Consider the following 27415-nt stretch of genomic DNA (forward strand, 5'->3'; position numbering starts at 1 on the left):
ATCTCATATTGCTCAAATAAACCGCAAACCTGGTTTCAAAACACAGATAAAGCAACATCTCACGGGACAACACCTCTCCCCTATTTGACCTAGATAGTTTGTGTGTATGCATTGATATGTGGGCTACGTATGCCTTTTTTTAAATGTATGTAGTTATGTCCTTGAGCTGTTCTTGTCTAATAATGTTCTGTATTATGTCTTATGTTTTGTGTGGACCCCAGGAAGAGTAGCTGCTGCTTTTGGGACCCGAATAAAATGCCAGGCCATTAAACCCCTGAACATCTAATCAAATGGCTACCCAGGCTATTTACATTGCTCCCCACCCCTATTTCACGCCGCTGCTACTCTGTTATTAACTATGCATAGTCACTTTAATAACTCTACTGACATGTACATATTACCTCAATTACCTGGACTATGCGGGGCCGCCACACATTGACTCTGTACCGGTACACCCTGTATATAGATTCGCTATTGTTATTTTACTGCTGCTCTTCAACTACTTGTAACTTATTTCTTATTCATATTTTTTATACTGCATTGTTGGTTAGGGGCTTGTAATTATGCATTGCACTGTAAGGTCTACACCTGTTGTATTCAGCGAATGTGACTAATAACATTTGATTTTAGTTAGGAAGGACAGCTTTTCTTTTTTTTACCATCTACCAATAGGTTCCCTTCTTTACGAGGCATTGGAAATCATATTAAACACTTGCACACAGTGAGTCCACACAACCTATTTTGTGACTTGTTAATCAAATTTCTACTCCTGAACTTATTTAGGCTTGACATAACAAAAGGGTTGAATACTTATTTACTCAATACATTTCATATTTTTCAGTCGTAAACACATAATTGCACTTTGCCATAAAGGGGTATTGTGTGTATGCCAGTGACACACAATCTAAATGTAATCAATGTTAAATTCAGGCTGTAACACAACAAAATGTGGAAAAGGTCAAGGGGTGTGAATATTTTCTGAAGGCAGTATATACACTGCATTCAGGAAAGTGTTCAGACCCATTTGACTTTTGACACATTTTGTTACGTTTACAGCCTTACTCTAAATTTAGGATTTTTATTTATTTAATATATCTACACACAATACCCCATAATGACAAATAAAATGTGCAATTCTTTGCAAATTAAACAAGCACCTTATTTACATAAGTATAAAGACCCTTTGCTATTAGACTTAAAATTGAGCTCAGGTGCATCAGGTTTCCATTGATCATCCTTGAGATGTTTCTACAACTTGGAGTCCACCTGTGGAAAATTAAAATGATTGGATATGATTTGGAAAGGCCCACACCCGTCTGTATAAGATCCCACAGTTGACAGTGCATTTCAGAACAAAAACCAAGCCATGAGGCCGATGGAATTGTACCTAGAGCTCCGAGACAGGATTGTGTTGAGGCACAGAACTTGTGAAGGGTACCAAAACATTTTTGCAGCATTGAAGGTCCCCAAGAACACAGTGGCCTCCATCATTCCACCAATCAGGCCTTTATGGTAGACTGGCCAGACGGAAGCCACTCTTTAGTAAAAAGGCACATGACAACCCACTTGGAGTTTGCCAAAAGGCACCTAAAGGAGACTCAGACCATGAGAAACAAGATTCTCTTGTCTGATGAAATTAAGATGGTACTCTTTGGCCTGAATGCTAAGCGTCACATCTGGACGAAACGTAGCACAATTCCTACAGTGAAGCATGGTGGTGGCAGCATCATGCTGTGGGGATGTTTTTCAGCAGCAGGGACTGGGAGACTGGTCACAATCAAGGGAAAGATGAACAGAGCAAAGTACAGCGAGATCCTTGATGAAAACCTGCTCCAGAGTGTTCAGGATCTCAGACTGGGGCGACTGTTCACCTTCCACAGGACAACGACCATAAGCACACAGCCTAGACAACACAGGAGTGGCTTCTGGACAAGTTTCAATGTCCTTGAGTGGCTCAGCCAGAGCCCGGACTTGAACCCGATCTAACATCTCGGGAGAGACCTGAAAATGTGCAGCGACACTCCCCATCCAGCCTGACAGATCTTGAGAGGATCTGTAGGGAAGAATGAGATAATCAGACAGAACAACTAGCCTACATCAGAAACTGGCAGTGTTTTTTTAAAGATGGATCCCTAAATACAGTTGTGCCAAGTTTGTAGCGTCATACACAATAAGACTCAAGGCTATATATATATATATATATATATATATATATATATATATATATATATATATATATATATATGATGATGATGATGATGATGATGATGATGAAGTTTACATACACCTTAGCCAACGACAATTCCTGACATTTATCCTAGTAGGTCAGTTAGGATCACCACTTTATTTTAAGAATGTGAAATGCCAGAATGATAGTAGAGAACAACTTATTTCAGCTTTTATTTCCTTCATCACATTCCCAGTGGGTCAGAAGTTTACATACACTCAATTAGTATTTGGTAACATTGCCTTTAAATTGTTTAACTTGGGTCAAACGTTTTGGGTAGCCTTCCACAAGCCTCCCACAATAAGTTGGGTGAATTTTGGCCCATTCCTCCTGACAGAGCTGGTGTAACTGAGTCAGGTTTGTAAGCCTCCTTGCTCGCACAAGCTTTTTCAGTTCTGCCCACAAATTTTCGATAGGTCAGGGCTTTATGATGGCCACTCCAATACCTTGACTTTGTTGTCCTTAAGCCATTTTGACACAACTTTGGAAGTATGCTTGGGGTCATTGTCCATTTGGAAGACCCATTTGTGACCAAGATTTAACTTCCTGACTGTCGTCTTGAGATGTTGCTTCAATATATCCACATCATTTTCCTCCCTCATGCTGCCATCTATTTTGTGAAGTGCACCAGTCCCTCCTGCAGCAAAGCACCCCCACAGCATGATGCTGCCACCCCCTTGCTTCATGGTTGGGATGGTGTTCTTTGGCTTGCAAGTCTCCCCCTTTTTCCTCCAAACATAACAATGATCATTATGGCCAACAGTTCTATTTTTTGTTTCATCAGACCAGAGGACATTTCTCAAAAAAGTATGATCTTTGTCCCTATGTGCAGTTGCAAACCGTAGTCTGGCTTTTTTATGGTGGTTTTGGAGCAGTGGCCTCTTCCTTTCAGGTTGTCAATATAGGACTCGTTTTACTTGGACATAAATAGTTTTGTACCTGTTTTCTCCAGCATCTTCACAAAGTCCTTTGCTGCTGTTCTGGGATTGATTTGAACTTTTCGCACAATATACGTTCATCTCTAGGAGACGGAACACGTCTCCTTCCTGAGCGGTATGACGGCTGCATGGTCCCATGGCATTTATGCTTGCGTACTATTGTTCAGAAAGATGAACGTGGTACCTTCAGGCATTTGTAAATTGCTCCCAAGGATGAACCAGACTTGTGGAGGTCTACAATTTTTTTTCTGAAATCTTGGCTGATTTATTTTGATTTTCCCATGATGTCAAGCAAAGAGGCACTGAGTTTGAAGGTAGGCCTTGAAATACATCCACGGGTACACTTCCAATTGACATAAATGTTGTCAATTAGCCTATTAGAAGCTTGTAAAGCCATGACATAATTTTCTGGAATTTTCCAAGCTGTTTAAAGGCACAGTCAACTTAGTGTATGTAAACTTCTGACCCACAGACATTGTGATACAGTGAAATGATCTGTCTGCAAACAATTGTTGGAAAAATTCCTTGTCATGCACAAAGTAGATGTCCTAACCGACTTGCCAAAACTATAGTTTAACAAGAAATTTGTGGAGTGGTTGACTTCAATTAAATATATATATATTTGCTTGCAAAAGAAAAAATCTTTTTTTGCTTGTCATTATGGAATATTGTGTGTAGGTTGAGGGGGGGAGCAAACAATATAATCAATATAATACATTTTAGAATAAGACTGTAATGTAACAAAATGTGGAAAAGTAAAAGGGTCTGTATATTTTCAGGATACTCTGTATATAGTTCAATATCTTTTCTGCATTCTTTCTATCTGGTTTTGGTCACTTAAAGTTGTGACTGTTTTTCCAATTGGAAGCTGGGGATGATTAAGCCATGATGGTATGCGGGTCAGATTAGAAATTTAGCCAGGATACCAGGGTTAGCACCCCTACGATAAGTGCCATGGGATCTTTAGTGACCACAGAGTCAGGACACCCGTTTAACATCCCATCCAAAAGACAGCACCCTGCACAGGGCAATGACCCCAATCACTGCCCTGGGGCATTGGGATATTTGTTTTTAGACCAGAGGAAAGAGTGCCTCCTACTGGCACTCCAACACCACTTCCAGCAGCATCTGGTCTCCCATCCAGGACCAACCCTGCTTAACTTCAGAGGCAAGCCAGCAGTGGGATGCAGGGTTGTATGCTGCTGGCAGTCATTACGATAATGCTAGTTAGCGTATGCACGTGAAACTACCTCTGACTTCCTTCATACTGGACGCAGGGACATAAAAAGTATATCCATGATGGTATTCTGTTGCAGCCTGCGATATTCATGAAGTTCTTATTTTTCACACACAAAAAAATCCCAACTAATTGTTTTCTCCCAAAAGATAATAATACAAAAAGTTTCAGACCCCTTGGAGTACCTCCGCAGACCCCCAGGTTGAAAACCCCTGATCTAGCATCATTTTGCAACCATTAGCAAAATAAAATTCCATATAGAACTTTTAAAGTTTGGCTCAACTCCTCACACTATTTGTATTTGGCATTGACCCCAAATGCTCTTTTTTTTAAAGTGTAAGATACACCAGTCAGCACTATGGCATACTTTCTTCCCCAGCTTCTGCCCTGACCTGTTTCTAACTACTGCACACTGAAGATTCGGCCTTGAAAGCACAAGATTCGATGTTCACCCAATGTAGTTATTTTATTCATCTTAGTTATCTTCTTTCCTCTGCAGGTCTTTCTGGGTACAGCAAACTGTTTCAGGGACAGGGGTCCAAGCTCAGATGACAGCGAGATAACCAGAGAAAGGACGGGAGCTATGGCACACCATCTTGCCGACAGAGGTGTCTCTGCATGTGACCACAGGTGCATGCTGGGTAGGAAATAACTTAAGGATCCCGCTGCTGTGACTGTATGTCTGACACACACCAGGCCCTGTTACTGCTTCTATATGAAGGAGACATGCAAGAGGATCGCCTGCCCTTTCAGGAATCCCTGGGCCTGACGCAGGTCGGGATCTGTTGCACAGGCCAACACTTTCCAGTGGCTTTCTGTATCACCCCACCCCCCCACAGCCCCAACTCCAAAACCTATCGCAGCAGTTGTCATCCCTCATTCTCCCCATGCTGTCTGTCTGTGTCTATGCCATGGAAAGACTTCAGTGACAGATACCCAGCAACAGCTGGTTCCCACCAGAGGCCCCATGGGCACTATCACTGGAGCTCAGAGTATAGTCTTAGTACATTATAGTAATTACTGTACAGGCAGAGAGATGTGCTTTATCACCCCCTTCTGTCTCATTTTAAAGACATGTTTGTGGTGTAGGGAAGTTTGGGTACAAAAGAGAAACTGCAATTGACCAATATTTTAGAGATTGTCTCAATGATCGTGTTTTACTGAGAAATGAGCAAGTAAAGGAAGTGTTTTCTGGTGAGGCAGGCTTGATGTTGTGCTTGGGAACCAACCATCCATTCTCTGATGAATGAATTTATCAGAGAGTATCACAAACAGTTGCCAATCCAGTTATATTTGGTCCTTGTTTATGTATACTGATGGGTTTCCTCTCTCTTTGTGAAGACTTGTTACATTGGCTAGCAGGACACTTGCATGAGTTGTATTGTTGCCTTTACAGTTCTCATGTTTGCACTCCCTTGTTTGTCTATACTCTACGGTAACATTATATACCAGACTTTTCCCACTATGAACTGTAACAAGGTGTACATCTGTTATACTGCCATTCTTTGTGCGCTCTGGCTTAGTAATGTGCAGTATACTGTTAGACCTGCACAGTAATGTTTTTAACGCAATTGTATGTTACAATACCTTGCAATCAGTCGTTTCGGACTGTAATGCAATGACAATGTTGTCCATTTGTAGTGTGTGCTCTTTTACAACTTGAGGGAAAAAGCTATTGAACGTGTCTCATGGCCCCTGTGCTCAGAGCATGGTGATGAAGGGGTCTACCTATGCAATGCCATCTTTTGTATAGTAAACATACTCAACCCTCCTTTCCACAGAGGGTTCTACCTGGAACCCAAAAAGGTTATTCAAAGGGTTCTGCTATGGGGACAGCTGAAGAACCCTTTTGTCTGAGAGTGTGTGCCAGCATGCTGTTATCGAGTACAAACTGGGGAAGAACATATGCAGCAGTGGGTTGGGTCATGTATTATTGAAAGGGAATACTAAGTTAGTGTGTTAGCCTTTTGCATGTGTCTCCCCAACTGCTGTATTGTGAGGGCCAAACTTTGGGAACCATCAGTGATCATTTGCAAGCAAGACCATTAATATCAGTAGCAGCCAGTGTCGTCTATATGTACTGTAAATTGTTGCATTGTATATATTTTTTATTTATTTAAAGGTTGTCAATCAAATCAGTTTCCTGGACCTCAAAGTGAACTCGGGCCTAGTTCAATCAGATCCAGCATTAACTGGCGCTAGCCGACACCAGCATAGCTGATGTTGTGGCGGGCTCGGGAGTGAAACTGCATTGAGCTGTCAAATCGGTGAGCAGCTGCTCTTGTGGTGATTGTCACAAAGCCAAACCCGTCCCACTCCCATTAGAAGTTCAGAATGAGAAAGTGTACTCTATATAGAAATAGTGACGTTCAAATTGAAAATCATTCAACAAAATTAGGATTTCTATCAGCCTAATCGAGGTGTAGACTAAATCTCACATTCCAGTGTTTGAACTTGTAAACAACGCTGCATGGGAATCATTTCAATGCGACTCCATGCAGCCAATGGCAATGTCCACTTTAGGTATAATGCCAAGAGCCGTTGTGGATTTGAGCTCTTTAACCTAGTTCCACCTCCGACACGTCAAAACATCATCTATGCGGATTTTGGCTAAAGATGATCTGATTGAATCTGTCTCTTCATCACTAGGATCTCAATATGGATAGCGGTTGAGCTGGGCAAAAATGCATAATTTATACTGATACCCACAAATGATGATTATCTAAAGATTTTGAAAAAAAATATACATCTGTTCGTCCAAGAAAATTTTTAATTTAAAAAAGTGTTTAAGAGTAATAGCAATAAACTTTTACAGTTTGTGATCTAGTGAAGTGTTCACCTAGTGACATACATTGTCTTGTACAACAGAAAAGTCAGCTTCATTTAAGAAAAAAATCCAGAAAACATGATTCTGTTGCATAACAGAGGTAAACATAACCATAAAGATACTTTGTTGAATAAAGGTTGTTTTCCAGCATTTTGTATTTTTCCTAAGATTAGAGTCCATCAGCATCTGTCCTAGATTAACCAGTGTAGGGAAATGTGGTGCACGCTGCGCTAGTTTCCAGCTTGGACAGTCTGTTTGTCCTGTGCGTCAAGGCTTTGTGTCAGCCCTCCATTAAAAAGGATGGTTCTCTTTAGGAAACAAAAGTCTGACAGAGCTTTTGCTTTAGCCACTTTGATTAATTTGCACTGTAAATCCAGGTTCTCAGTGGGTCTCTCTTTTTGACTGCAACTACTGTATGTCCTTGAGTAGGCAGTGGTCATGGCTAGAACAGCTTACGTCAGTTCTTTTCCTCTGAGCAGGCAGAGGTTGGCTTTGAATGCCCGTGGTCATATGGCACAAAGCTAACGGCAGTTCAGAAGGCCGAAAATATTGACAAAAAAAATAATGGAAGACACTTGACACTGAGAAGAAAAAAAACATTGTAAAAGGCCAATAAAGTTCTGTTGAGATTGCTGGGTCTGGAGTGATGTTTGAAAGTAATTTGGGCACACAGCCTGGGAATTGTGGGTAGAGTGGTGGGCTGCGTCTCTCTCTGCAGGGCCTCTGTGTGGGCTCGACTAAGGAGGGGGGAGAGTGTTGAGGGTAGACAGGTGTACTCTTGGTGGTGGGACAGACAGCATACCACACTCCCCTTCCCCTCCCTCGGTGTAGTGCCGTGTGTGGCCCTGTCAGATCCCAGTGTGCTGGGCCCGGGGCCCTTAGCTACACTTGCAGGACTTGACAATCATGTTGGAGAGCTGCTCCACCTTGGGCGTACGGCCCACGTAGTAGAGGATGGTGAGGGGCTCCAGGTCCTGAGGCACACAGCAGGGAGAGGCAGACGCCTCAGGGTTCAGGGTGTTGTACAGACTCAGCATCTACGGAGGGATGGAGGAAGGGAGGGGACATCAGGCCAGGTACAATCACTACAAAAATAATTGTTATTCCCTTTCATTTCATTTGGATGAAAAACAAGTTTGTTTTTGAAGTTAGACCTTCAATCAGATCAAGCGTTAACCGGTGATAGGCGACACCCGCATAGCTGCTGTTTTGGCGGGGTCGGAGGTGGATCAGAGTTGGCGCTTTCAAATCGGTGAGCAGCTGCTCTTGATCATTATCACACCGTCACACTCGCATTAGAAGTTCAGAATGAAAATGTGTAGGCTATATAGAAATAATTAAATCATTCAATGAATAAATGCAGATTTATATCCGCCTAAGTTAGGTTTACATTCCATGTCACGTTCCAGTGCGACTCTTGTGGATTTGACAGCACTAACACAGTTCCACCTCCGACAACACCAAAACAACCGTTATGCAGATGTCAGCTAAAGCGGATCTGATTGACTAGAGCCTTAATACTAAGCAATGTGATGATGGATTGGTATTTGTTCATATTGGCCTGGGAAACCTCAGGCTATCAGATTGTGTAGGTGGGTGTTGTCTGTTTAGGTGTGCCAACATACAGTACATGTTTGTAAGTGCCTGCATTCCATTGTGTCATTTAGTGGTAATAATACTTAACACAGGGTAATGAGTGCATTACTGGTGTACAAGCCGTGTCTTACCGAGCTGTGTGTGGTGTCTGCGCTCCGTAAGTAAGGGCAGGGCCCAGAGCAGAAGTTAGCGTAGTATCCCTTAGGCTCGTGGATCCACCTCCAGCCCAGGTGCTGGCGGAAGTCAATGTAGAGGGGTCGTACACAGCAGTTCTCCTCATAGTTACTACAGTAGGCAGGAGAGAGTTCTTTATGAAGCAATGAAATACCTCACCTGAAGGAGAAATGCTCTATTTCTAGTTTGTGTACATTTCACTACATGCATGCAGTCTGACTGAGCCCTAAGAAGACCACAAATTCCACTGGAAGGTGTGTCCTCATTTCCCTCTTGGAGGCAGCCCAGGTGTCTTACTGTTGTCAGTGAGACTTGATAGAGAGATTCCAGAGTGGAGAAGAGGGGACAGCATGTAAGAGAGGGGAGAGCGGCAGCTATTGTACAGGGACAGATCTTGACTTGTATCAGGTTGCTAATGCCTCTGCCATGCTGCAGACTATCTGACAGCAAATTCGCCAGCTTATTCCTACGCTCCTCTGCCAAATGAATTACAAACGAGAGAAGCCACCATTACAATTTGAGATCCAACTTGACCTACTGTGTTGCTTACAGGAGTAACCAGGGGCTATTTATCTATTGGACAAAAATGTGGCTACTCATCCTGCAGTAAGTTTTCATCTAAATATATGACATGCACTCAAATTGTTGTTGTTTTCAGCTATGATTTCACAGGTTGATTTTGCACAGGAACTTAGTGATTGAATAAGAAGAGTGGTTAGTTACGAACGAGAAGCAGTAGTTGGTGTCCAGGGCTCTCTTGCGTCTGCGAGATGAGGACTGGGCGTCTATCCTATGAGGGGGCAGCATCATGAGGATGAGATGAGGGAAGAGCTGCTCCTTCTGCTTCTTCAGTCTGCCCAGGTCCCAGCGGCTCTCATCGTAGTCACCCTCCACACCTACAGGAGGAAGACACAGGGACATCAGGGACATCAGCATTAGTACAGAGGTGTCATTAGCAGAATAAACTACGTAGACCATTCCATAGGGGGAAAAAATGGATAGATTTGGTAAATCAAGCTGAAGTGCAGTCCTAGTCCATTAGAAAACAAAGTTCAGGTCAATTCAAATGTAGGCCCAAGTATTTCAACAGAATTGTTTGGCTAGCACAGACTGGAATATGTTCCGGGTTTCTGCCGATGGCATTGAGGAGTACACCACATCAGTCATTGGCTTCATCAATAAGTGCATCGATGATGTCGTCCCCACAGTGACCGTATGTACATACTGTATCACAACCAAGAACCAAGAAGCCATGGATTACAGGCAACATCCGCACTGAGCTAAAGGCTAGAGCTGTCGCTTTCAAGGAGCGGGACTCTAACCCGGAAGCGTATAAGACATTTTGCTGTGCTAACAGCAAACCATCAAACAGGCAAAGCGCCAATACAGGACTAAGATTGAATCGTACTACACCAGATCTGACGCTCGTCAGATGTGGCAGGGCTTGCAAACCATTAGACTACAAGAGGAAGCACAGCCGAGAGCTGCCCAGTGACAAGAGCCTACAAGACGAGCAAAACTACTTCTATGCTTGCTTTCGAGGCAAATAACACTGAAACATGCGTGAGAGCACAGCTGTTCCAGAAGAATGTGATCACGCTCTCCGCAGGCAATGTGTGTAAGACCTTTAAACAGGTCAACATTCACAAGGCCGCAGGGCCAGATGGATTACAAGGACGTGTACTGCGAGCATGCGGTGACCAACTGGCAAGTGTCTTCACTGACATTTTCAATCTCTCCCTGTCCGAGTCTGTAATACCGACATGTTTTAAGCAGACCACCATAGTTCCTGTGCCCAAGAACACTAAGGTAACCTGCCTAAATGACTACCGACCTGTATCACTCACGTCTGTAGCCGTGAAGTGGTTTGAAAGGCTGGTCATGGCTCACATAAGCACCATTATCCCAGAAACCCTAGACGCACTCCAATTTGCATACTGCCCCAACAGATCCACAGATGATGCAGTCTCAATCACACTCCACACTGCCCTTTCCCACCTGGACAAAAGGAACACCTATGTGAGAATGCTATTCATTGACTACAGCTCAGCGTTCAACACCATAGTGCCCTCAAAGCTCATCAATAAGCTAAGGACTCTGGGTCTAAACACCTCCCTCTGCAACTGAATCTTGGACTTCCTGACGGGCCGCCCCCAGGTGGTAAGGGTAGGTAACACATTTGCCACGCTGATCCTCAACACAGGGGCCCCTCAGGGGTGCGTGCTCAGTCCCCTCCTGTACTCCCTGTTATGACTGCACGGCCAGGCACGACTCAAACACCATCATTAAGTTTGCTGACTACAGTGGTAGGCCTGATCACAGACAATGACTAGACAGCCTATAGGGAAGAGGTCAAAGACCTGGCTCTGTGGTGCCAGGACAACAACCTATCCCTCAACGTGATCAAGACAAAGGAGATGATTGTGGACTACAGGAAAAAGAGGACCAAGCATGCCCCCATTCTCATTAACGGGGCTGCAGTGGAGCAGATTGAGAGATTCAAGTTCCTTGGTGTCCACTTCATCAACAAACTAACATGGTCCAAACACACCAAGACAGTCATGAAGAGGGCACGACAAAAGCTATTCCCCCTCAGGAGACTGAAAAGATTTGGCATATGTCCTCAGATCCTCAAAAGGTTCTACAGCTGCACCATCGAGAGCATCCTGACTGGTTGTGTCACTGCCTGGTATGGCAACAGCTCGGCCTCCGACCACAAGGCACTACAGAAGGTAGTGCGAACGGCCCAGTACATCACTGGGGCCAAGCTTCCTGCTATCCAGGACCTCTATACCAGGCGGTGTCAGAGAAAAGCCCTAAAAATTGTCAAAGACTCTAGCCACCCGAGTCATAGACTGTTCTCTCTGCTACTGCACGGCAAGCGGTACCGGAGCGCCAGGTCTAGGTCCAAAAGGCTTCTTAACAGCTTCTACCCACAAGCCATACGCCTCCTGAACACCTAATCAAATGGCTACGGAGACTATTTGCATTGCTCCCCTCTCTCTTTTACACCGTTGATACTCTCTGTTATCATCTATGCATAGTCACTTTAATAACTCTACCTATATGTACATATTACCTCAACTAACCGGTGCCCCCGCACATTGACTCGGTACCGGTACCCCCTTGTAGTCTCGCTATTGTTATTTTACTGCTGCTCTTTAATTACTTGTTACTTTTATTTCTTATTCTTATCTGTGTTTTTGTTAGTTAAGGGCTATTAAGTAAGAATTTCACTGTAAGATCTACACCTGTTGTATTCGGCGCATGTGACTAATAAAATTTGATTTGAGAACCCTGCCCCTCTGCTCAGGAATGGGGTATTATAGTGTACGTCTGAGTCAGTTATACAGAATTAGAATTCACTACGGCTGTTTTTGTCATAGTACTTTCTGTAATGTCTTAAAAGCATTGTCTCCACTGGTAAGAGGCTGGACTTCAGGCATCACCCACTCAGCCCCGCTCCTCCTCCTCTCTGCTCTCACTCTTCCTCCTCCACCAGAGCTGGTCCCTCTGTCCTCCCCCTGGGTTAGTGTCTGCTCATCCAATCTGCCCCTGATAGCAAAAGCAGTAGAGATCTCAGGAGAGACCTTGCCGGTGGATTTGGAGCCCCTCTTTAATTCGGGGCCAAGCGTCTGAGTGCCGTGGTAGCACATTCTTTATGGCCAAGCCAGTCAGGGGAGCATTCCCAGGACTAGGGACCCGGAGGCCCCAATGCTAAGTGAGATACCAGACCAATTGTATTCCCATGATCTGCTCTCTCCCTCTTTCTCTCCTCTTTCTTTCCTCTCTAGTCCTCTTTTATCTCTTTCATCTCTTTTCCTTTCTCACTCCCTTTCTCTCACCTCATTCTCTGAGAGGAAGACCATCATCTTCGTAAAAGAAAGTCATATAAGTATCAACCATTGAGGCCCATGTTCACTGGTCTTTTTCTAAATCAGAGCTCATTCGGATAGAAAGAGGGGCTGTGATGAGCAGTGGAAAAGCCAAAAGGGAGGAATCAGAAATGGTTGGTTTCTTAAATGCGGCACCTCATTTCATTTTACCTTTGAACTTGACTTGTAGCACCTCATTAACGTTTTCGATAATGTCACCGTTGGTGTTGAAGGTGTGGCAGGGGCAGTGCACACTGATCTCCAGGCCCAGGTTGGTCTCTGAGGGGAAGAAGAGAGCAAGGCAATATGAGGAAGTGATATTTTCCTTGAGGCCATTTTCCCTTGTCCAAATGAAATGGAGTTTCCAAATACCTTTTGGCTCATGCTTTGATATGCAACACATGGTATGAGACCGGGAACTTTAGGGCTTTGGCCCACTCACCTCGGTACATAAGCCATTCCCTGACTGTGTCTGTGACATCGAAGGAGACCCACTCTGGCGTTCCTTTGGTCAGGACGTTCTTGCCCCCGATGTAGCGCTGCTTAGCTATGTGGTCGTCTGGCCGCAGAATCTGCCAGCCAGAGGTAAGAGAGTGACCCAGCTGCATATACTCTCTCTCCCACACACACCCACACACACCAGACGGCAACCCAGCCAGCGCTGTCTGAGCCAGACGCTCCAGGATGCCCTGGGCCAAACGTCTTCTCCTCATGGAAAAAGTGACTCCTTGTGTTGATATCCCCATTTTGCAAGTTAATGCCTGTGTGTAACCCTACTGCCAATGAAGAACCTGGCTGTCCCTCCATCTGCACTTCAAACTTCAATTGGGCTCGCAACATGTTTAATTTCCTAACACTGGTCTAGTCAGGATGAGGCACTGCAAATGTTGCTAGAGCCGCCATTGCTTCAGATCTCTGAGTGTCTCTGATTATGTGCTGTATACCAGCATGGGCGTATACTTTGTCTCAAATTGCCGGACTAAGGGCTGGATTCAATCCGTATTGCGAATAATCCGCGTTATAGCTAGATTGAAATGTAAATGCAACATAGCCATGGGAAGTAGAGGTGCTGAGAGTGCTGCAGCACCCCTTGATAATAAATATATAAATAATAATAGTAATTTTTTTAAACGGTAAACTCTACATATGTCTGTCCAATTGGAAATTACTTTTATATTTTAAGTGGCGATCTTCCGCGATACGGATTTAATCCAGCCCTAAGGCATAGGATTTAGGGATCCACACTTTAAATAACGCCAAAGGTTTCTGTGAACGATAAGTGTTATCTCCAGAGAGAGGCCAGTGAAGTGGGGGGCTCAGCACCACAGCAGGCTAGATAGACAGGTTCCTGAACATTGTCAGCTTCTAATCCGGCTTCCTGTGGGAACAGGGGACCCAGCAAGAGAGCACGGCCAGCGCCAGGGCCTGCCAATCAGCTCCCGGCTAATGTGTGGGGGCGAGCAGCTCTATTTACTCCCCCAGCGCAGCGGCTGACCCTGCCTCTATCTCTGGGCTCCTGGAAACAATCTGGGGACCTGACAGCCAGTCTGAGCGGAGCTTGGCCTGGCCAGAGAGTAGCTTGCCTCCGAGGCGGTATGCAGGCTGGAGACGCTCGTCTCCCTGGCAGGAAATGTTGGAACCTGATCATAGCTCCTAGTCTCTCACGGGAGATTAATGAGGAAACAAAAATACATCCCATCCACCCCACCCACATACAATCCACGGACACACACATACACACACACCACTCAAACACATACACATCTCCTAAAAAATACAGGTGCAGATGTCTGAATCTCTTGTTGAAAACATCTAACTGAAAAAAAGGGTGGTTGGACAAAAGCTCTGAGATTGACAGCTGTGAAAGGAGCGATTGCAAAATGGTAATCTAGAGTTTCTCAGAGTCTGCTGTAGCACGCCATGAATTGTGTGCAAATGTACTTGACTTGAGGCACATGGAATAATGATAATCACTTAAAGACAGGGGGAGTTAGGGGCCCTGATATAAATGTTTTCTTCTTTCCATGTAGACTGACTTCACTGTCCCATGTGTATTGAGACATATTTTATTTCTGTATTATTTTTCCTTTATTTTACCAGGTTAGTCTCAGTGAGATTAACAATCTATTTTACAAGAGATACCTGGCCAAAATAGCAGTACACGAGGTTGCAGACATTCACAACAAACACAAAGCGCTACAGATTAAAAAACATACATTTACGCATTGAACAGCAAGATGGTTTGGGAAAGTGCAGTGCAACTAGGGGTCAAAACATTTGACCACCCCCCGCTTCATTTTCCATCATAGTGTTTAACTTAGCTTTAACCTTGCCTTCATTTAAAGGGACGAGCTCCTGTAATTTCAGGACCTTTTGAAGCTTGTATGAGAGAATTGGATCACGACACACCCCACATTCATGAGTACAGTGGGAATGGAATAGTACGTTCACACACCTGGTAGAGCTCAATCCGCTGCTCGTTCCTCTTGGCACTAGAGTTGGGGACACGAAGGGCTCGGAACTCTGCTCTGAAGAGGTTAGTGGAGTTCTTCTCCATGGCGGAAACGTTGAAGCGGAATACCTTGGAAGTGATGCCCTTGGGGCAGTAGGGAAGGTCATCTGCAGGGCAGGACACAGAGACAAAGTGACTCACCTTAAAACACAACTCTAATGATGCCATCCTCACTGCTTCCACACAGCAGGACTATGACAAAAGTCTTCACTCGTGGTACACAGCCTAAGCTCTGTTTTGAAAGTAAATAATTGTTCAGTTTATCTCTATATCTTCTGTATTTCATAGTTCGACATTCCAAACGAATGTCATTTACAACAGAAAGAAATACAGTTAACCATTCTTCAACCATTGCCAGTGAATAAAATGAAGCCTTGGGCCATCTGTTTATGCTTTGTGCAGTCCGAGTTAGCAACAAGTTGAAGTCATGAAATGAAAACCAAATGTCCCATGTGTTGGTGGAACTGAACAGGCTGGGCTGAGATGGCAGTGTGCTCCTCCTCCCTGCCTCCTGCTTCAGAGCTCGTTCAGAAGCCAAGCGTTCCCTAGAACAACCAACCAGTTTAGCTCAGTTCAGCTCACAACATGTGCAATCACATGCAGGTAGATACAGAACACTAGCTCAATCAATGTGTTGTTTGTAAGGGAGAGAGTCCTTCAGTGACTGTTTGTCAGGGGGGCTGATTGTATAATTGAGAGAAACAACTTAAGGTTCTTTTAACCATCAATTGGAAGGGGAACCAGTCCTGTCAACCTGTGTGGTGTGGTTGTGAAAGGCAGACCGTGAACTCAGCTACAGTAGTACAGTACAGTAGTTATAGTAACAGCCACAGAACACTTCTCGATGGGCCCCTTCTGAAATACTTCCTGTTGCACTGCCCAGTCAAGGAAGCTTTTATTTTTTTCCAACCCTAATACCATTGAATCGTTTATTATTTTAACAGGCCGAGCGCATGCAGCGCTGAGCAAAACAAGCACACGGCAAGCGTTTTACGAGCCAAGTGGAAACACTCATTTAAAGCCAAGCCATTGCTAATTTATAACCCCCAAGCCTGAGCTTCATTAGAGACCCTGTGATTCACTGGTGTTGGTGAACAAGAATATGGCACCTTTGGTTGACATGAATCTAGATCTGTTTATAACAATGGAGAAGGATGTTTGTGTATAATGCATTGTGAGCTCACACATCTGCCTAAACTTCCTATGATCCATAATCCAATTTCACAGCGGCTTAGCCTTTATCTGATATTTACATTAACTATTTTATTTTTAAGTCCCCTTATTTATTTGTGACCTTTTCAGTCTTTAGACTCTTCACCCCTAGCCAAATACCTGTCCTGTACTCCCTTGGCCTGTCTCACTACCCCCCTTCTCTCTCTTCTCCCATGTCCCTCTGCCTCCCCCACAGAAGGTGGAAAGGCCCACTTCAAGAGGAGATTTGAAATTCTAATCAAGTCTTTGGTTTCCTTTTGGATGACCTCATTTTCCCCATTGCAATGGTTTTAGGTGGATTTCACATTATGGCTTATTATTGCCAAGGGTCTGAAGGTAATTTGTTCCATGGCTGTGAGTGTAAGAGATTGCCAGCATAATTAGAGTGAAATACACGGCAGACTAATTTACAGTCTCTCTTCTCTCCATGATCAGATCTGGTTCTAAGGCCAGCAGCGTGAGCATGCTGACATCAGCGGGATCTTGACCTGAAACATATCTGAAGCAACCAAAACATGTCCCAAAGAGCTTCTATGGCCCCTCAAAATAGTTCATTTGTCTATGTGACAAACTTTTATTATATTGTAGTCCTTCCCATTTCTCAAGGTTGTTAATCTTTCTTTTGAGATTCATTGTGAATATGTTGAAAATAGTAACTTTTGTGGTGAAAGAAAGCTGTCCAAATTTGGCTTTGTTTGCAAATATAATACATGTAATAAATCCTGTGTGTAATGGCACAAACCACAAACAGGTATCGCAGTTACGTACTACACACTAAGCACTATGTAAAACCGTGTATCTACACGGTAACTACAATGTAAATACAAGGTTTTCATGGCATTTCATATGAAGTGGTACAAATATCTCTCCCACTTTTCCCAAGGGACTGAAAATGGGGTCCTGCTTTTTGTAACCTTTCTCTTTTATGTGGCAGTGTGTCTACAATGACTTCCATGGACGGTGGGGCTGAGGAGTAGCCCTGTACATTGAATAAGGTACTGGCACTGACATGTGTATATACTTCCATTCTGGTGTTCTTTAATGCTCATCATAGCTTTTTATTCTTACTTTTATTTGTTGTGATATTTCCTATTATTATTAATATTATTATTTTCTATATTATTATTATTATCAATATTATTATTGCTATTATCACTACATTGTTGGGAAAGAGCTCTCAAGGTAAGAATTTCACTGTACTGTTTTACACCTGTTGTATCCTGTGCATGTGGCGAATAAACTTTGAAACTTTAAAGCAGAGTATTTGTAGTCAAAATGTTGAGCAGTTGACCATATATTAATGTTCTAGATCAATAACCTGCCTGGTCAATAGAAGAATATTAGGCGAGGGTTACAATAGTAGTGAAATCTTCCACACAGGAGCACCTAGGGACAGAATAGCTCTGTTCTAAAGCTTCTCATAAAGCTTCCACCCTAGACAGACACTGTTCCCCCTCTGCCCCCTTCCCCCCTCCGCCCTCACCTCATTGCTTCCTGTGTCTGGGATGCCCCACCACGCTAGCTCCTCTCCTCTCCCTGCCCTGGTAGGTGACATCACACAGAAGCTCCCATCAAACACTCCCAGCAATCAGCATGTTCCCAGTGCCCAAAGGGCCGGCCGTGATGTCAGTCTCGCCAAAGCTATGTGAAGGTAAACAAAGGAAATGGGAAGCATAGAAAGCAGGTGCTGGCCAGCTGCTGAGGAGTCTGGACCTCGTTTACCAGTGAAAAATGGCAACGGCGCTTCAAAAGCTGGTATTCTAATGTCTAATAACTAATGTTATTAGACTAATCTGGCTTATCCAAAAGGCCACACATATAGCATTTTTCAACTAACAGTTTTATCTTTATCTAACATGTCAATAAAATAATATAGCTATCTCCAGATGAATAAACGTTATAATTTGAGCAGTAAATTCTAATCCAATTACAATTCACACTTTTGCGAAACAAATGATTACATATGAATGAATGGTCATGTCAATAAAAACATACCTGCCCTGATCACCTGTTTGTGCTACTGTCGTTTAAACAACACTCAAGTGTGGACCAAGCCATTCCTCAGACCAAGACATTTCCAGTACTCCTGTCCTGAGTAAGTCTCTACAGTAAGTCTCTACACATGGAGCCCTGTGGATGACTGTTAAGATGAGATAATGTGATGGAGCTCTCTGCTGAAGTAAGACAGCTTTTTTCCACTTGATCAAGGATGGGGGATGGGGGGGGGGGGCTGTCTTTCGGAATGGACCAGAGCAGTCTGTTTGCTTGGGATGACGTCATCTTTCTACAATTCCATATATCAGGAACACTGCTGTTCTCAGCTCCGGCCCACATCTTTCTTCTTCCCTCCCAATGCTGAATCAATGATTGCCTTATGCCAAAACACTCACTGCATGCTTTTCTTCTAAATAAACCTGGCTCTGCCTAATTTGCAGCAATGAGAGCCAATACGTGGTATTCTTAGATGGTTCAGTGGTAGTCTTTGGACAGACTTACTATGCCAAATGTCAACAAAGACAGTGAATGAGTGCTAATATATGTGGAGGAGTGAGTACAACTGGAGTTCAGTACCCAAATCAAACCTAGGACTGGGTGCTGTGGATTATGGAGAAGCTTGGCCCTTGTGGCGTTAGTTTGGCTCCTCTACCAGTGTTCACCAAATGGCTCCCATCTGCACTTGTCTTATCCACAGCTTTACTGGAAAACACTGTTTATATTCAGAGACACCTAACTAATGGTACCATGAGTATTTTGGCAAATTACTCTAGTTATTAAAGCATATGAGTCTGGGAGGGAAAGTCTCTTCATCTTACACTCAGCCCTGTAACTGAGTAATAAAAGGAGTGAAAAATCACCAATCTGACAATAATCCAAGACAGTCCCACCTTCCTGAAAGAGTGTATGCAAAACCCATTAGACTATGTAAATGGAATGAAAATATGTCTTGCTGTATTACTGTGGTGATAGACAAGTGAAGGGAAGAGAAAGGTGATTATTTGTCAACACTTCAGGCCTTGTTATTGAGGGCACAAACACTCTCCCTCCCTTACAGTCTCCTCTAGAGGGTGTATCTGGACATGAACAAAGAACAGGATTAAACAAAGAAAAAACAACAGGGACAGAAAAGTGCATTGTAGGCTACATTTAGGTAAATGTACGAGATTGATGGAATTAGTCTTGTTCAATGGTCAATGATTGCCAACCAGGGCCAGCTCTAGCCTTTGGGGGCCCTAAACAAGATTAGGTTGGGGGCCATGTTATGCCATGTTAATGATATAGTAATCATGACTGAATACCGACTGGGCATGCAGGGCACATGCCCGGGGCCCTGATTGATTTTGTTAGTCATTCTGACTACAAATTTACATAACTGGCTAGACTAATTTACCAATCTAAAAATCATTAGTTGACATGGCTAATTGAGTGACTGTCAGTAAACAGATTTCCATCCAACCTTTTTATGCCAGTAAAGTACATGTCGGATAAATCATGTAATGACAGGTCCGATGGAAACAGAACATTTTCCAGTAAACTTTCCAAATGTTGTCAAAACAAAATACGCTAGACAAGGTGAGATGTCTTTGGGTCTGTATAATGAATTATGCAAGAAATGTTGGTTGAAACACTTTTATGCTCAAATATTTATATAATGGGGCGGTGGGTAGCCTAGTGGTTAGAGCATTGGACTTGTAACCGAAAGGTTGCAAGATTGAATCCCTGAGCTGACAAGGTAAAAATCTGTCGTTCTGGCCCTGAACAAGGCAGTTAACCCACTGTTCCTAGGCCGTCATTGAAAATAAGAATTTGTTCTTAACTGACTTGCCTAGTTAAATAAAGGGAAAATGAATAATAACCATCATATAGAAGTAAACTTGGAGTCATGTGATAACATGACATGTTGTGTGGTCATCCCACTACAACTTGTTGGGAAAGCATGCAGTTTATTAAACTAGAGTTATGATGAACTTCGCAGGGTGGTGAAAGTGCAATGTGATGAGCTTGATGCTCGTGTCCAATAAATATCTAGGGTCTTATCCTGGTGACATGATAATCAATGCTTGGCTGCCTTTTGAAAAATAAAAATAATCTCACTCTTTTGTCCATATAATGTCATCATGTAGCCTATACGTGCACTCTAACCAACAGTGTGCAGATAGCTCTGTTGGCTAGAGCGCACGTGAAAATACCAGGGGGGAACACACTATATGATGTTATTTTTTAATGTGCACTACATCATCGCGCACATCCATTCATCTGCAGAAAGTCAATTTGATGGAAACACATCTCTGGTGGGATACATTTATTTTTATGCAGATCTTAGAATATTTAAAAATCTGCATAAAAACAATATATCACACCAGAGATGTTACCATCAAATTAACTCTCAACTGTTAGTTGAGAACTCGACCCTGACTGAGTCACTTATATATATATATATATATATAATTTTTATAAATAAAATAAAAGTTGGTCGGGGCCCCCTAGCAGCTGTGGGCCCTAAGCGACCTGCTTATGTTGCTTATGCCTGGAGCCAGCTCTTGTGACAACTGTGGCCACTATGCCCTGTTTATTTACTTTGATCATGACAGTGTCATGACAGAGTGATGTGACTAGGGCTCCTGGCTATGCTGCAGCCCAGAACAGCCCAGAACCCACACACCAGACCTCTGTTTGTTTTGTGGCCTCTGGCTACCTCTGACCAAGATGGTTGTAGTAGTGACTATTTTGAGAGTCAGAAGCACTCAGGAAACAGATTTGACACAGGGGCTTGAGCTGTTGCCAAAGGAAGCTCTGTTCAATGTCATTGAATAGCTTTAAACACCTGTTGATTATAAAGAAGTGACATGATGCAATGATCCAGCATCTGAACAGTGAATAGGCCTCCAAGTCTTCCACTTAGTAAACAATTCCCATCGAGACAATTCACTGCAAAAGAGGTAGATGGTCCAATAAACTTCTCACTCCGATTAGACTGGAACAATCAATTGTGGTCCATTTATACAGGAAATGACTACTAGGAGGAGCAAGGCAATTTTGTTCTAATGCACAAGCCAATTTGCAGCTGAATTAGCTGTGTTTGAACTTTACAATGGTCCTAATAAAGAAAACAGTGGTGAAGGGGAACACAATACATGATAAAACAATGCTCTTAGAATCCCAAAAGTTTTGGGAACAAATAATATCTGGAGTTGGGAAAAAACTGTAATTGGTGCAGTGGTTGAAGGGATGCTAAAATCGCTCGAGTGCCCGAAAAAAGTGTTCAGATGGAATGTCTCAGATGGTCGTGTGCTGGGTCAGCTATTGGGAGTTCCCATTGCTTTTATGTGAGGTATGAGGGAGGAACGGTGCTCACGCCAATTAGACTGTTTGCTTTGCCCTCTCCGTTTGTCGCGCTCTTTCCACTGCGCAGGTATGCGACCGTGCGTTAACGTTATGTCGGTCAATGCCTCTGTAGGTGGAGCAAATGTGTTTTTGCGTTATTTCGTGCGTTATTTCATTAGTACAATTTGTTAACGTTGTCTACACGTTTTTACAGTAGGTATTAGCCTATGCTGCAGATCTACAGGTGCTTTTATAGATAAATTCAGCTGGAAATGGAACATAAATATGGCAGTTGTATGAATGCCATAAAATAAATCACAGACACTGCTTGCATTGCACACTGACACAAACTGGACACAGGTTGGCTTAACTCTGCAGGGGAGCCAGAAGAATGACATTTTGAAAAGGGGAGTAATACATTGGCTATATGAGTTTTCTTCAGTTCTCAATGGAAAAGTTGCTTTAGGCTATATTGATCTTTCATACTAGATTTGTATTTATTGGGGAGGTATGCTCCTCTATTAGTTTCAATTATTTATATGGAAAACCAACAGAGATTGATATTACATCTGCATGAGATGTTTGAATAAAATCAACTATATGTAGGCTACTTTCCTGATGCTTTATGCACTGTATTTGAACATTAAGACACATAAATTACTAAAGAGGGAGCCAGAGATCCCTCTTTAGGGAGCCAGAGATCAAGATATAGCTTAACCAGAAGAACAAAACCTGTTCCGACCCGAACCAACCCTCCTCCTCCTCCCACTGCTCGTTGATGCTGGCAAATTCTATCAAAATAAAAATGATACAGATCTAAAGTAACTTCTATTGCCATTGCCAATATGTAAAAAAATAGCCTACATAAAGCCAACAAATAAAATCATTGCAGGCCGCAGGTAGAAAATATCCTGATATCATATCAATCACGTATGCATTGCCTGTCTGCAAGGAACTTGAAACAGTGTATCAAAACGTTTGTGTCCAGCCTGAAGCTTGCGCTAGCAAACTTGCAACATTGTATAAAATATTCTGGGCCCTCAAGAGTTTGCTGTGCAAGTGAACTCCAGACAGACACAGCTGTAGGCTGTTTGCGCAAGGGATAAGAAGTAATCAGGTATGCCTTTTTTTAAAGATATTTCCTCCGGATCAGAGCATAATCCCTTTCATGCTGAGTGGTAATTGAAAGGGAGCGAGCTGGGGAGATGTTTCAAATAGGCTATGTTGAGGAACTATTGTCATTGTCAATGGATGTAAAAAACTGGCTTCGTTTACTTGCCTTTTGAGGCGAAGAAAAAAATACTTTGAGAAGCTCCACAATGATGGTGAGTTAAGACAATCAGAAATAGTATCAGATCCCCAAATGGGCACATTTATAAGCCAACATTTGTGTGCAGGCCAGTTGCTTAATCAGGTGCGTATCCTTACTCAAGATTGACAGGAGAGTTCCAAACAAAAGACAATGAATAAAATGACAACTCATAAATGGAATGAAATAAACCAAAACGTTTACCCCACAAGTGTAGCCTAGGTTGTGCACTCTGCAAACAACGTGTCCACTCCTACAATGACAACCGTAAGACTGTAATAATAATAATATATTGAATGCATTATCAAAATGACCGTAACCAAACAAACATTGTAGATTCGAAAAGGTCATTTATGGTAAATGGTAATCTGGTGATACTGGTGGGCAATCCCCACAGCCTCTGTCTTTGGATAAGTCTACTCAGACAGGAGTGAATCAGACAGGTGTCTCGTGTGCCATATTTTATATATATATATATATATATATATATATATATATATATATATATATATATATATATATATATATATATATATATATATATATATGGAGCAAACAATCGACCAGTTGACGAAATGGGATCAGCCCTAATTTGATACCATTTCACCTATTCCGCTCCAGCCATTACCACGACCCTGTCCTCCTCAATTAAGGTACCACCAACCTCCTGTGAATAGAAGCCACCGTGGCAACACGATCAGCTGTTGGTAGGATCATGATATCAGAAAACGAACAAAGCGAATGGATAGAAAAGTGGCCTTCATGCGTAAAACGCGTATAATAGATACATTATTAAAATCACTTACTGTTTTCTGGTGGTCCATTAATCATATTGAACTTGTAAATCTCTTTGGCGTAATATTCAGTCTCCGTGTTTTCCTGCCCACAACTGTGCTGTCTGTCTCTCCCCAACTCCTCGATCAGCTCCTTCGTGCTGTTATAGAGCGCCAGCACCTGAAACGGTACCTGATTCGGACTCAATGTTTGCGGCGGGCTGGTCAGTCGAAGTTTACTGAGAATCTGTCCTCGGATTGCCTCTACTCTCTTTTTCTTTATGTGGTCTATGTCCACAGTGGTGCAAGTGGATAGTGACAAAGTCATGGTCACACAGTTCAACAGGAGGAAAAACAGAAGTGCTTTACCCAAATGCATATTTCTATCTGCCCTTGCTTAGCTAATAAGCTGATGAAATATAAGAAAGTATGGTAAAGGGGCAACAGAAAAAGACACGAAATAATTTGGACTAAATTCCAGATGAAATGTTATCCTCTCTCTCTTTGCATTCAGGAGGTCAATGAGTCCTTTCCCCCGAGGAAACCCATCTTGTCAATATAGGTCTAGTGTCATCTGAGTGCTATCCGGGTGTCCATTCCAAGAATAGTCCAGATCATTCTTGAATATTATCTTTATCTTATCTGAGACCCCTTTTCACTCAATCTGTCGTCTTTCTATTCTTCCTTCAAATGTTGTGTCACACCCTTGACATCTTCTGTTTTCCCTCGTCATTCGTTCATCATGACAAAATGTACTTTCTCCATTGCATTTTTTCTTTTCCATCAACTTTTGCTGGTGTAAGGTCAGTGCCGCTCTCCCTCACGCTCCTGTCCCCTTTGCGCAACAGAGTCTTGTACTCAATGGACGCGCTGTGATTTCACTGATACTTTATAGTAAGTGGTAGTTGTGACGTCTAAGAAGGAGGGACTGCAGATTATCATTCCACAGGGACATTTCTGGGAGCGCATTTCACCCTCTATGATGTCTGTCTATTTGGAGCCATGTATTATAGATACATAAACAACTTGTTTGTTTGTGATTGTCCTATACAGTATTTCATCAATGCATACAGATAATAGCCTACATGGGCACGTCAGGTCACAAAATAGTTTGGATCACACAAGAGGACATTTTTAAGAAGTGACCGTCTGCCCCCTAGTGGATATATGAAGCTAATGTGGAAGACATGATCTACTGCATATGACTTGATATTCAGAGAATAATTTAGTGATATAATGAGCCTACTGTAAAATAAATAACTGCCACCCTTAACATAGAGCTCCAGTCAGTTTTAGAATAGGTACCTAGCAATAGGCTGGTGATAAATATCTCAAAAACTAAAAGCAGATTGTTTTGTGACAATTCACTGGCTTAACCTTAAACCTCATCTGGATCTATTATTGAATAATGTGGTTATTGAGCAAGTTGAAGAGACTAAACTGCTTGGTGTCACCCTAGATAGCAAGCTATCAGGTCAAAACATATAGACTCAATAGTTACTGTAATGGGAAGAGGCCTGTCCCATGATAAGGCGTTGCTCTGCTCTCTTGATATCTCAGTCAACCAGACATGTCCTACAGGCCAGAGTTTTGTTGCACCTGGACTACTGTCCAGTTGTGTGGTCAGGTGCGGCAAAGAAGGACATATAGGAAAATTACAGTTAGTCCAAAACAGAGCAGCAAGTATTGCACTTAGATGTACACGCAGTGATGGAAAAAGTATTCAATTGTCATACTTGAGTTAAAGTGAAAATACCTTAACAGAAAATGACTCAAGTAAAAGAGAAAGTCACCCAGTAAAATACTACTTGAGTAAAAGTCTAAAAATAATTTGTTTTTAAATATACTTAAGTATCAAAAGTAAATGTAATTTCTAAAATATACTTAAGTATCAAAAGTTAAAGTATAAATCATTTCACATTCCTTATATTAAGCAAAACAAAAGGCATGATTTTCTTGTTTTTATTTTATTCATGGCTAGCCAAGGGAACACTCCCAGACTTAGACAATCATTTACAAACAAATGATTTGTGTTTCGTGAGTCCGCCAGATCATAGGAAGGAGGGATGACCAGGGATGTTCTCTTGATAAGTGTGTGAATTTCATAATTTTCCTGTCCTTTAAGCATTCAAAATGTAACGAGTACCTTTGGGTGTCAGGTAAAATGTATGGAGTAAAAGGTACATTATTTCCTACAGGAATGTAGCAAAGTAAGAGTAAAAGTTGTCAAAAATATTAATAATAAAGTACAGATACCCCCAAAAATGACTTAAGTAGTACCATGAATTATTTTTTACTTATGTACTTTACACCACCGTGTACACAGGGGGCGAATGTCAATGACCTGTAGGTCAATCTCTCCTGGCTCAAAATTGAGATTGACTGCATCACTATATTTGTGCGTGGTGTTTAAGGTACCGAACTGTTTGTTCAAGCAGTTGGGACACTCATTGGTACAACACAAGACATGTAAACAGAGGTCTCTTCACAGTCCCCAGGTCCAGAACAGAGGCTGAGAAACACACATTATTAAATAGAGCTATTACTAATTGGAACTATTTGCCACCTAATGTAACTAGCTAGCTATAAAAACAGATAAAAAAACAGATAAAAGAACACTTTACGGCACGATGTGGACTGTGAAGAGACACAGACATTTGTATGCATTTTGTATTGTATTATGTACGTGATACGTGGTTGGGATGCGACTCTGATATGTAGTTGTCTCAGCCTTGCTATCTTAAGATGAATCCACTCTGTTGGTCACTCTGGATGGGAGCGTCTGCTGAATGGCTAAATCGTAATGTAAATGTAGTGCTATGTATATTTATGTATATTATGCGTTTTACTTGTTGTGTTGTTTACCTTTTGGACCTTAGTAGCAGCTAATCGGGGATCCTAATAAATATGAAATACTTGAGGTTCAGTTGGTGCGGAAGTGGAGATATGTCTGTTGCATGTGTCATACCTTTTTCATACTATCTGCATACCTTTATTATTCTATCTGCGCCAGGTGAGAAAACTCAAACTCTCTCTGACAATTCTGGTTTGGTTCTACACATCCATCATTGGGTCCATCCTCACCTCACAGTCTGGTTTGTGTCTGCGTCTGCCCCCTACAAGGGTCAACTGCAACGCATCGTCCGGTCTGCAGAGAAGGTCATCGGCTGTCACCTGCCCTACATCAAGGACCTGCACGCCTCCAGGACAAGGAAGTGTGCAGGTAAGATAATCACTGACCCTGCCCACCCCGGACAATCGTGACCAAAAACACCCGCCACCTGACCAGTTTCTTCCCCCATGCGGTGGCCCTCATCAACCGGCCATTGGGCTCATAGGGATTAAGTGACTTTGCATTGGCCCGATTACTGCACCTTGTCATCAGTGACCTCAAATACTAATCTACACTCTAC

General features: G+C 42.6%; 2 protein-coding genes across 5 annotated transcripts in view; one reads left to right on the forward strand and one right to left on the reverse strand.

Moving 5' to 3' along the window:
• The window catches only part of ttll5 (tubulin tyrosine ligase-like family, member 5), a 98070-nt gene extending 85771 nt beyond the window's left edge, over nt 1-12299 (forward strand). For all 4 annotated transcript variants that reach the window (XM_064928255.1, XM_064928258.1, XM_064928257.1 and 1 more), the window contains one exon: nt 4902-12299. In XM_064928255.1, coding sequence (XP_064784327.1) covers nt 4902-4954 — 53 coding nt within the window. In that variant the 3' untranslated portion in view covers nt 4955-12299. The remainder of the gene's footprint in view (nt 1-4901) is intronic.
• Nucleotides 8108-25250, reverse strand: LOC135508216 (transforming growth factor beta-3 proprotein-like). The gene is made up of 7 exons (XM_064928259.1): nt 24036-25250; nt 15330-15493; nt 13317-13446; nt 13046-13153; nt 9727-9895; nt 8957-9110; nt 8108-8266 (listed from the first exon to the last, which is right to left on the reverse strand). The coding sequence occupies exons 1-7, from the start codon at nt 24379-24381 to the stop codon at nt 8108-8110; spliced, it is 1230 nt and encodes a 409-aa protein (XP_064784331.1). The 5' UTR covers nt 24382-25250.
• Nucleotides 25251-27415: the final 2165 nt, after the last annotated feature.

The sequence above is a fragment of the Oncorhynchus masou genome, chromosome 21, assembly GCF_036934945.1.
Source record: "Oncorhynchus masou masou isolate Uvic2021 chromosome 21, UVic_Omas_1.1, whole genome shotgun sequence".
Classification (NCBI taxonomy): Eukaryota; Metazoa; Chordata; class Actinopteri; order Salmoniformes; family Salmonidae; genus Oncorhynchus; species Oncorhynchus masou.